General features: G+C 41.3%; 1 protein-coding gene across 2 annotated transcripts in view; it reads right to left on the minus strand.

The window, feature by feature from the left end:
* The window catches only part of LOC133610391 (disks large homolog 5-like), an 81,804-nt gene that overhangs the window by 8,986 nt on the left and 60,767 nt on the right, over nt 1-12,051 (minus strand). Inside the window, exons 19-29 of one of the 2 annotated variants that reach the window (XM_061966594.2) lie at nt 11,266-11,387; nt 10,991-11,074; nt 9,055-9,217; nt 8,741-8,812; nt 7,188-7,350; nt 6,988-7,121; nt 6,762-6,926; nt 5,302-5,485; nt 5,052-5,200; nt 288-458; nt 10-206 (exon numbers count right to left, since the gene is read on the minus strand). In XM_061966594.2, the coding sequence (XP_061822578.2) occupies nt 10-206; nt 288-458; nt 5,052-5,200; nt 5,302-5,485; nt 6,762-6,926; nt 6,988-7,121; nt 7,188-7,350; nt 8,741-8,812; nt 9,055-9,217; nt 10,991-11,074; nt 11,266-11,387 (1,604 nt within the window). The remainder of the gene's footprint in view (nt 1-9; nt 207-287; nt 459-5,051; nt 5,201-5,301; nt 5,486-6,761; nt 6,927-6,987; nt 7,122-7,187; nt 7,351-8,740; nt 8,813-9,054; nt 9,218-10,990; nt 11,075-11,265; nt 11,388-12,051) is intronic. The other variant, XM_061966595.2, reaches the window with a different exon arrangement.

The raw sequence follows: 12,051 nt of genomic DNA on the forward strand, positions 1-12,051 counted from the left end.
AGACCTCACCTTCTGTGATGGGTAAATAATCGGACATCATGGCGTCCCCCGCCATCAGGTCCTTGCCGTCCTTGGAGTTGCTGCGCTTGTGCTTCAGCCGCCTACGGAAGAAGGACCTACGGGCGGCCGCGGACATGGGCTTGCCACCACTGCCGTCATCCTTCATGTCGGTCACACCGTGTCTCCTGTAGAACTCCTGGTCCATCCTAGGTAAAACACCAGAGCAGGTTGACGCCACTCCTTAAGACAGGGAGTGTCTCTGAATGGGATCACGGGCGTAGACTTACATGTATTTCCCTGGGATCTGCCCTTTTTCCAACTTCCGCGCTTTCTCGTCAAGTTGCCACGCCATCCAGTAGTCGAAACCGCCGTTCGGTAGGGTGTCCTCAACGTACAGTATGTCGTCCTTCTTGAAGCTCAGCTCCTGCTCGGCGTCGGCCACCCTCTCGTAAAGTGTTCTAAGGAGTACAATGATAAAGATAGATGATAAATAGGGATGTCCGATAATATCGGACTGCCGATATTATCGGCCGATAAATGCTTTAAAATGTAATATCGGAAATTATCGGTATCTGTTTCAAAATTATCGGTATCGGTTTCAAAAAGTAAAATGTATGACTTTTTAAAACACCGCTGTGTACACGGACGTAGGGAGAAGTACAGAACACCAATAAACCTTAAAGGCACTTCCTTTGCTTGCCGGCCCAGTCACATGATATCTATGGCTTTTCACAAACAAGTGAATGCAACACATACTTGGTCAACAGCCATACAGATCACACTGAGGGTGGCCGTATAAACAACTTTAACACTGTTACAAATATGCGCCACACTGTGAACTCACACAAAACAAGAATGACAAACACATTTCGGGAGAACATCCACACCGTAACACAACATAAACACAACAGAACAAATACCCAGAACCCCTTGCAGCACTAACTCTTCCGGGACGCTACAATATACATCCCCCGCTACTACCCTCCCCCCACCTCCAACCCCGCCCACCTCAACCTCCTGAGCATGTCCCAAATTCCAAGTTTTGAGGCATGTTTAAAAAAAATTATGCACTTTGTGACTTCAATAATAAATATGGCAGTGCCATGTTGGCCTTTTTTTCCATAACTTGAGTTGATTTATTTTGGAAAACCTTGTTACATTGTTTAATGCATCCAGCTGGGCATCACAACAAAATTAAGCATAATAATGTGTTAATTCCACGACTGTATGTATCGGTATCAGTTGATATCGGAATCTGTAATTAAGAGTTGGACAATATCGGAATATCGGATATTGGCAAAAAAGCCAATATCGGATAATGATAAATACTGAATAAAGTTGTGGACTGTTGTCAAAAACAAGTCATTTCATAAACTCTGAATGCTAGGTATGGGTACCGTTCAAATTAAATAATAATAATAATAATAATAATAATAATAATAATAATGGATTAGATTTATAAAAGTTTTTTTTCATTTGAACTGATACACTACCAATTCCCAGAAACTGGCAAATCGATACCAGTATGCAATGGTACCAATTCTATGTACTTTTGTCTGTGTTTATAAATGTTCATTGATTGATAACGAATTGTATTTTTTCCATTTATCATTTACATTAGTCTCACTTGTGATGCAGTTACACTCCCAAGACGTTAGATGGCAGTACTGTATAGGCCAGACCAGAGAGTATGGCCAAATCGGTTTTAGGTGATCTCCTCAATGACTGGTCAAAAGGCACTCACGTGACTACAGGGCGCCATGACTACTACCAACTTCGAGCTGATGCTATGTGTTTGCGGTGCTTGCTCGTTAATTTTTTGACATGTAAAAATGTCCTGTTGTGCAGGATATGGCTGTCCCCCTCCCCACCCCCCCCACCCCCCGTGAGAATGGTGGAAAGATTTTACATCGCTTTACCAACCACCCGGAACAAAGACAAGTATGCGAAGTGAAGGTTTGCCGTCAAATACTGGAGAGCCATCAAATACAATGTCTTGTGCCAGGTAAACACATGACACAAAAAACCCACACAAAAGCTAATACAAATAAAAACAGAAAAAAATGTATACATCGAAGAGATGCTTTGAGAAAAACAGATGCGGTAAAAGTCAAATGATGCTATTAGGTGACAGTAAAACAGAAAGTCAAACACGAATACAAATAGACAAGAAAGAGTAAAAGAAACCAAATTTTGGCTGTAATGATAGATAAGAAAATGAACTGAAAAAAATCTCATAAAAAATATACAACAAAGTGGAAGGAAATAAGTCAATAATATCCATCCATCCATTTTCTACCGCTTGTCCCTTTCGGGGTCGCGGGGGGTGCTAGAGACTATCTCAGCTGCATTCGGGCGGAAGGCGGTGTACACCCTGGACAAATAAAGCAAAATATGCTCTGGACCAAAAATCACTCCATATTCTCTGCTGCTCGCCAGTGTTACCATATCTGGGTTATTGTGCAGAAATATAGGGAAATAAGTGCAAAAGTACACATATTCCCTTACCATGGTACAAAAAAGAAAGTTGGAATAACACATAATGAGTGATACATACAGTGATTACAATATTGATATACTTCAGACAAAAGTCATATTTTTTCCGGGATTGTTTGTCCAAAGATAATGACGATTCTGGCAAAACGAGGGGTAATAAGTAATTTCTTTTGGTTATTCTGTGTATTTTTTCATGACTATAGCGCCTCCGAGTGCAGGAATGTAGCAGCAGAGTGAGTCAGATACAGCCGCAAAATTATACTTTCACAAAATAAAAGCATGTTTTATTGTAAGTTTATTAGCTGGAGTATGTTTAGATCTAAATATAGACATATTTTGGTTTATTTAATCAGAAAAGCTATTATCAAAACGACAGCAATTGCATGCATCCGGGCACATCCGCACACGTCTTTGGTAGCAGTCATGGCGCCTGTTGTTTATAGACGTGAGCCAGAGGTGTCAAACTCATTTCATAGAGGGCCACATTGCAGTAATAGCTGCCATCAGAAGGCCGCTTGTAGGAGTAAATATATATACATTTTAATGTATAATCGCCAAATGACATTATTACACAATTGCCTATACATTTGATTATGTAATCATTTTAACGTACAAAGTGATAGATAACTTGCTTTGAAATCATAAGCAATTTTTACAAATTTATTTTGGAATATACTGTATGTTTATATTATGTTGTTTGCACAACCAGATAATATTAAAAAAGTTTAAAAGACATGAAACTGGATGCAGTACATGCAATTTTTCTGTCAAAAACCCCGAAATACATTTAGTGCTTTATCCACGCACATTTTTGCCAGGATCGAGGGCCAAATTAAACCACGTGGCAGGCCAGATCTGGTACAGGGGCCTTGAGTTAAAGTTAAAGTTAGAGTTAAAGTTAAGTTATGAGTTTGACACATGTGGTATAGGCCATCTATGGTATGTTGTCTTTGTCTATGTAGCTTTTTCCAGGAAGTTGAATGTGTTATGTTGCACCCTACAAAGTGTTAATACTAGGGGTGTAACGGTACACAAAAATTTTGGTTCGGTACGTACCGTACCTCGGTTTAGAGGTCACGGTTCGGTTCATTTTCGGTACAGTAAGAAAACAACAAAATATACATTTTTTGGTTATTTATTTACCAAATTTGTAAACAATGGCATAACATACTGTACATATACACACAGGGTCCATTGCCACGGTAAATGTGGTCAACATATATAAAATAAAAACTAAATAAGATAAGGCTCAGAATGGTTCTTAACAAAACCTTTCTACATATAAAGTGCTTTTTTTGATTGATTGATTGATTGAGACTTTTATTGGTAGATTGCACAGTATAGTACATATTCCGTACAATTGACCACTAAATGGTAACACCCCAAAAAGTGTTTCAACTTGTTTAAGTCGGGGTCCACGTTAATCAACATTAAACTGCCTCAAGTTGTTGTTCAGATTAAATAAAATGACAAAACTTTTCTTCTACATATAAAAAGTGCAACATTAAACAGTTTCAAGTCAACTCAGCCTCAGATTAACTTTTCTTTTCCCCCCCAGCCTGGCTAACTTGGCATTAAGAGGATATATGTGCTTATTGTTCTTCCACCATGGAAGTGGGTCAAAATCTAGTTTCTAATGCAATATGGTCTTAAATCTGCTGCTATAAAAACATTCGTTATTGCTTTAGCCCTGCCTGACTCGCCGAGGAGAGGCTGCTTGAATGCGGTGGTGACGCTTCAAATGGGTTAGCATGTTTGACGTGTTGTCAGATGCAGCTGCTGAACAATGTTGGCAAACCTCCGTCCTCCATTGTTGTATTGCGCAGCAAAAGTGTTCCCAAACGGTAGATCTTAACGAAGCAGGAGGGTGGCTTTTACATGTTGTCGTAGCCCGGTCGCTGCTAGCATGCCGTGTGTTGTGCCTCGGTGTGCTTTGTTTACACAACGTGCAGTACGCTACTTAATATGTCCGTGTGGAAACTCGTTCGGTACACCTCCGAACCGAACCGAAACTCCCGTACCGAAACGGTTCAATACAAATACACGTACCGTTACACCCCTAGTTAATACTGTAAGTATTGTGCCTATTACACACCAGCTGTTTGATGGCAACAATAATCATAGTTGTAGTTTCCTTTCCCAAATTTGGAGGTGTTGAAATTGCCATGTAAAGTCGCTAATAGTAGCTTGTCTTTGGAAAATCCAATGTAAATTAGCATCAAGTTACCGCATTTTGAAAGAGTGAAGCCTTACTTTACATTCAAGCGCTTTCTAGCAAGTATATTTGCTTTGTTGGTGTTGAAAATTGCAATATTACTTAGTAGTTTGGCTGAATCCACTCTGAGTGCTGCTTCAGTGATTGTTTACATGAGCTGGTGTTTAGACTCCTATCGGATGCGACAAGTCAGAAACCGGAAGTGGCGGCACGTGCAACAAAGGTATTGAAATATGGCACCTTTTGATTCTACGTAAATCGATACCCAGTAGTACTGACGGAATTTGGTCAATGCCCATAAAAGTACCAAATTCAGTACCCATCTGTACTAACTGCATACCTGATGAAAAATCCGTCTCCGGGCACCTCTTTGACGGCGGCGAGCTCATCCGCACAGTTTAGCACCTTGAAAGTGGCGGTTTCAGTCGGTTTTATCAACTCAATGTAAGCCTCCTCCTTGGTTCTGTTCTTCATGCTGATGCCGTTGTACTGTTGGCAAACACAAATCGCACAAAAAAACCCAAGTGAGTCACCACACAATCAGTCAATCTGTGGTGCAAAAAGGAATTGAAGTAAATAATAATACAAACCTCCAGTATCAGGTCTCCAAGTAGGAGGCCGTCAGCAGTTTTGGCAGGACTGTCGTCATCCAGGCTCTCCACAAAGATGCCGTAAAGGTTTCCTCCGCAGATATGGACTCCCAGCTCCGTCTGGATCCTTTTCAACCTCACCAGTCTGGCTTCTGCGGTCCGACGCGTACCTGAACTTGGGAGCCTGGAGGGAACAAAAAGTGAAACGCATAGCTCAGGGTGTGTACAAAGTGTAGCCCAGGGACTATTAGCTCCTTTATTTAGGTCTTACACATACTGTAGAAATAAAGGGGGTATAATATTAAATATTACACTAATTTGCTTTGTCACCTGTCCGATAAAATTATCATATTTTATGTACAAATGTAACAAAGCAGAACACGTTTTAATAGTTGTTGCCATTTGGAGTGCGACGTATTTCCACTTCCAATACGATACCGATCATGTAGCCTTGCGCATACCTATATTGATGTGACACAATTTAAGGACGAATCATACACATTTTTATTATTTTGTAGTGTGGAATGTTAGATAAGGCCTGATTACTCAAACAGAGAACAATAGTGGGTATGAAAAACACTGAGGTATTTATTATTAACTAGAGATGTCCGATAATGGCTTTTCTGCCGATATCCGAAATCCCGATATTGTCCAACTCTTAATTACCGATTCCGATATCAACCGATACCGATATACCGGTATACAGTTGTGGAATTAACGCATTATTATGCCTAATTTTGTTGTGATGCCCCGCTGGATGCATTAAACAATGTAACAAGGTTTTCCAAAATAAATCAACTCAAGTTATGGAAAAAAAATGCCAACATGGCACTGCCATATTTATTATTGAAGTCACAAAGTGCATTATTTTTTTTAACATGCCTCAAAACAGCAGCTTGGAATTTGGGACATGCTCTCCCTGAGAGAGCATGAGGAGGTTGAGGTGGGCGGGGTTGAGGTGTGTGTGTGTGTGTGTGTGTGTGTGTGTGTGTGTGTGTGTGTGTGTGTGTGTGTGTGGGTGTGTGTGTGTGTGTGTGGAGGGGGGGTGTATATTGTAGCGTCCCGGAAGAGTTAGTGCTGCAAGGGGTTCTGGGTATTTGTTCTGTTGTGTTTATGTTGTGTTAGGTGCGGATGTTCTCCCGAAATGTGTTTGTCACTCTTGTTTGATGTGGGTTCACAGTGTGGCACATATTTGTAACAGTGTTAAAGTTGTTTATACGGCCACCCTCAGTGTGACCTGTATGGCTGTTGACCAAGAATGCCTTGCATTCACTTGTGTGTGTGAAAAGCATAGATATTATGTGATTGCAAAAGCAGTGCCTTTAAGGTTTATTGGTGCTCTGTACTTCTCCCTACGTCCGTGTACCACTCCGTACAGCGGCGTTTTAAAGTCATAAATTTTACTTTTTGAAACCATGGCATGCTATGGGCGTACGAATGTTGCGTCCAGTATGTCCTACCTAAAGGAGCTGTGGGGGCTGGTGGCCGGGGTGGTCTGCTTGGACGGTGGAGTCATGGTGCCCTCGTCCTGCTCGCTGAGGGTGTCGCCGATAGAGTGATCGTCCGGGGTGTTGGCGCCGCTGTCCTGGGGGGTGGGATGGTTGCTGATGGACTCCATCCGAGAGCTGGGGTGAAAAGTTTGTCGTCAGGAAACGCCATTTTTGTATAAGTAAAGTGAACTAATACCTTGATCGGGAATGATTGCCCAGCTGGAACATGTGAGGGTTGTACTGAGCCAAGATGGTGACCGTGTCGCACTGCTGCCCGATCACCAAGCGCGCCTGTTGTTCGTTTGCATTTCTCAGGTTGATCCCATTAAACTGGAGACCAGAGGACATTTGTCAAAGTCATACAGTATATGACAAAATCAACCAAAGGGGGATTACCTCAAGGAGCTGGTCTCCGTACTGAAAGTGAGCTTGGTGGGCGATGCTTCCCGGCGTAACTTTGGACACAAACACGCCGCCGTTCTCTCCGCTCACGATGGAGATGCCCAGCGGTTCTGCTCCTTTCTGCACAGTCACGTGGCGCGGCTCCTCCAAATAAGGCCTCACAGGGAAAAAGAAGAACATGTTCAACTTAAAGCCGACAGTCGATTGCAACATTTACACTTTGAAATGCTGCATTCCAGATAAGTGGGAAACTGGAAATGTACCAACACAAAGGGAAAAGTGTATTCAAGTTGAAGAAAATTGAGATGCATAAACTTGACGTATAAAAACACAGAATAAAAAAGTAGTACAGATATAACGCCGATAAATGAAAGCATTGCTTTTCCATCTGTGTCGGGTGTGAGCAGTTATACTTTAGCTTGTTTAATGTTAAAATGTTACTTCCAACATTGCAGTAAAAAAATCCAAAATGTTGTTATGCCCTTTGAAAATGAAGGACTCTTATGTCCTGTTTGGTTTTAGGGTATTATCTTCTACCTGATTGGACATTACATTTAAAAATGCAACATAAGAACATAAGTAACATGAATAAACCCTTTCAGGAAAAATCATGTATAATGGAGTAAGAACAAAAAAATGGCCAAAATTCAACAAAAATGTACTGAAAAGACAAAAAAAGTCAGCCTTTGTTAATTTGGGTTTTTTGACAGCAACTGTTGGACTTGAACAGATTAACTGACTTGATTATTTGCTTTGGTAAACTTAGTCAAGCACTGCCATTAATCGGGTTGAGCCTGACTTTGGAGCCTGTACTCCAATAGATATACTGTACAGTTCAGACACCTTCTCATTCAATGCGTTTTCTTTATTTTCATGACTATTTACATTGTAGATTGTCACTGAAGGCATCAAAACGATGAATGAACACATGTGGAGTTATGTACTTAACAAAAAAAGGTGAAATAACTGAAAACATGTTTTATATTCTAGTTTCTTCAAAATAGCCACCCTTTGCTCTGTTTACTTTTTCGGACACTCTTGGCATTCTCTCGATGAGCTTCAAGAGGTAGTCACCTGAAATGGTTTTCACTTCATCGAGAGAATGGCAAGAGTGTGCAAAGCAGTAATCAGAGCAAATGATGGCTATTTTGAAGAAACTAGAATATAAAACATGTTTTCAGTTATTTTGCCTTCTTTTGTTAAGTACATAACTCCACATGTGTTCATTCATAGCTTTGATGCCTTCAGTGCCAATCTACAATGTAAATAGTCATGTGTCCAAACGTTTGGCCTGTACTGTACGTTAGTTAAAAGTAAATGTGTACATATTAAGGCAGCATAACAAAGGTAAATATTAACTTATCATGTATGTATATGACCTCATAAGCTCCAAATTTGGCATTTCCGAATTCTAAGCATTCTGGAATGCAGCATAATTCTCATTTCAAAAGCGTGTGCAAGCAAAGTGACAAAATGTTCAACATGCTACTCAAAGTAATGGAGAAGTGCAAATATGGCATTCAAGATATTTGCAACACAGAACAAACCTCAAGCACCGTAACGAGAAGAACTCGGGCCTAACTGCCTGCTGACGCCTGACAGAGGGATTAGAGACAAATCTGGGAAAAGGACGAAAAGAAAGAGCAAAAAGATAGATCGCAGGTTTTAATGAGCAGCAGCAGAGGAAAGCGGAGGAGAAGCGCATTGATCAGGAGAGACGAGGATTTGTTTACTGCTTTACGAGGCACTTCATCAAAATGAATGGGAGAGAGGCACAGACGAATGGCAGGCGGCGCCATGAGCGATGGCGGTTTAACAACCCGGGCGAATGGGAGGTCGGGTGGGTTGGGGGGCGCCTTACCCATCCTTACGGCCGTCACCGACCGGAGCGGGGCTGACGGATATCCTGAGCCGGGTGGAGATGGAGCTTGTGGATTGGCTGCTGGCGAAGGAGGACATATCCAGGACGACGGGGGACTTGGGAGGCGTCGTCGGGGAGCTGCACTCCGAATGAGAGCGGGAGCCTGCAGGTGGGAGTTTGGTAATGGTTTAGTTTATGTCAAAACGTGCTACAAAAGTCAATTAAGTAACAGCACATGTTCAAATTTGCACTATTCCGAAAAGGAGTAGGAAGAAGCACAGCTCATTTAATCCTCCTTTGTTGACATCCTGTTTTCAACATGCTACCATTTTCCAACAGGGAGCAAAATAATAGAGAATAGCAATACTGTAGAGAAATAGCTTTTATTAGGGGTGTCCAAAATGCGGCCATTTGCGTCCTGCAGTTTGTTATTTATGGGCCCACGACACATTCTAAGAGTTTAAATTAAACAAGGGAACTATAAAGAAAAACAGCAAACATTGAAAAAGGAGCAAAACTGCAGAATTTAACGAGAAAAAGGTATAGGCCAAAAGTTTGGACACACCTTCTCATTTAATGTGTTTTCTTTATTTTCATGACTATTTACATTGTAGATTGTCACTGAAGGCATCAAAACTATGAATGAACACACGTGGAGTTATGTACTTAACAAAAAAAAGGTGAAATAACTGAAAACATGTTTTATAGTCTAGTTTCTTCAAAATAGCCACCCTTTACTCTGACTACTGAATTGCACACTCTTGGCATTCTCTCGATGAGTTTCAAGAGGTAGTCACCTGAAATGGTTTTCACTTTACAGGTACAGCACTTTGAAGCTCATCGAGAGAATGCCAATAGTGTGCAAAGCAGTAATCAGAGAAAAGGGTGGCTATTTTGAAGAAACTAGAATATAAAACATGTTTTCAGTTATTTCACCTTTTCTTGTTAAGTACATAACTCCACGTGTTCATTCATAGTTTTGATGCCTTCAGTAACAATCTACAATGTAAATAGTCATGAAAATAAAGAAAACGCATTGAATGAGAAGGTGTGTCCAAACTTTTGGCCTGTACTGTATACATTAATGTGTATTATGTATTTAATATGTATTTTTTTTATTTATACTTTTTTAATAGTTATTGTATTTATATTGTATTATTATGTTATTCAATATGACTGAATAATATTAATATTCATATAATAAAACATTTATATCATACTGTGGCCTTAATACCGTGACGATTGTAAGTTAAAGTTAAAGTACCAATGATTGTCACGCACACACTAGGTGTGGTGAAATTTGTCCTCTGCATTTGACCCGTCCCCTTGTTCACCCCCTGGGAGGTGAGGGGAGCAGTGAGCAGCAGCGGTGGCCTCACCCGGGAATCATTTTTGGTGATTTAACCCCCAATTCCAACCCTTGATGCTGAGTGCCAAGCAGGGAGGTAATCGGTCCCATTTTTATAGTCTTTGGTATGACTCGGCCGGAGTTTGAACTCACAACCTACCGACCTCAGGGCGGACACTCTAACCACTAGGCTACTGAGTAGGTAATATTGTTACATCCCTAGTGGTAATAAATACTGACTATTTAAATGTATTACATATGGCGTGGCAGAGTGGCCGTGCCAGAAATCGGAGGGTTGCTGGTTACTGGGGTTCAATCCCCACCTTCTACCATCCTAGTCATGTCCGTTGTGTCCTTGGGCAAGACACTTCACCCTTGCTCCTGATGGCTGCTGGTTAGCGCCTTGCATGGCAGCTCCCGCCATCAGTGTGTGAATGTGTGTGTGAATGGGTGAATGTGGAAATACTGTCAAAGCGCTTTGAGTACCTTGAAGGTAGAAAAGCGCGATACAAGTATAACCCATTTATCATTTATAAGTATTATAAGGTATATTAATGTTTACTCTCAGACTGTGTAAGCATTCAGTACCTCTGTCAGATCCAGTAGAGCTCGGATAACGAATCGGCGTGATCTTGATGCGTTCGGTCCTGAACTGCAACACACTCAGGGAGCCTAAAAGCCACCACACAAATGACCAAATACTGTAAAATGATGTGGTAATCAATGGCGAAACAAGTGTTACGTTACATTATCAAGAAATAAAAACCTCATAGATGCTTAGTACTCTTTGCAGTTGAAAAAAAGACTGCCCTGTGGCATTTGAAAGATTTTAGGGGTTAATTTAGTAGGACTTTGTTGTATACCCAGTCTGGCGCTGGCGGGGAGGGAGTGTGTGCTGTGCGGTGGTTGGCTGGAGTTGCTCTCAGACGTGTCCCCAGCCAGCTTGTGGTTGAGGTCCACACTATGGCGACCATGACGCTGAGGGCTAAAAGCGCAAAGCAAGGTAAGACGGGCAGAAGCAATTACCATCTGCGAAAACAGTTCCATAATTAATTCAGTGTAAATACCGTATTTTTCAAACCATAGGGCGCACCGGATTATAAGGCGCACTGCCAATGAGCGGGTCTATTCAGGTCTATTTTCATACAAAAGGCGCACCGGATTATAAGGCGCATTAAATAGGTCACATTATGATTCATTTCTAAATGTAAAACACTTCCTTGTGGTCTACATAACATGTAATGGTGGTTCTTTGGTCAAAATGTTGCATGGATTATGTTTTACAGATCATCTTCAAGCCGCTTTCTGACAGTCGCTTCAGGATGCGCCGTTTTGTGGGCGGTCTTATTTACCTGGCTCACCTTCGGCAGCGTCTTCTCTCCGTCATCTTTGTTGTAGCGGTGTAGCGTGCAAGTGGAAGAAGTGTCAAAAGATGGCGCTAACTGTTTTAATGACATTCATACTTTACTTCAATCAATAACGGAGCAGCATCTCCTCATCCGTGGCTTACTAGTACAAGAACAACACCGGAAATGTGTCCCGTGAAAAACCGGCCGACCGAAACTCTCCAATAACTAAAGTTCCATGGGTGAATAATGTAAACTCACTACACCGGTATGTTTTAGCGCTTTCATAGTTTGTCTACTGAC

The sequence above is a fragment of the Nerophis lumbriciformis genome, linkage group LG11, assembly GCF_033978685.3.
Source record: "Nerophis lumbriciformis linkage group LG11, RoL_Nlum_v2.1, whole genome shotgun sequence".
Classification (NCBI taxonomy): domain Eukaryota; kingdom Metazoa; phylum Chordata; class Actinopteri; order Syngnathiformes; family Syngnathidae; genus Nerophis; species Nerophis lumbriciformis.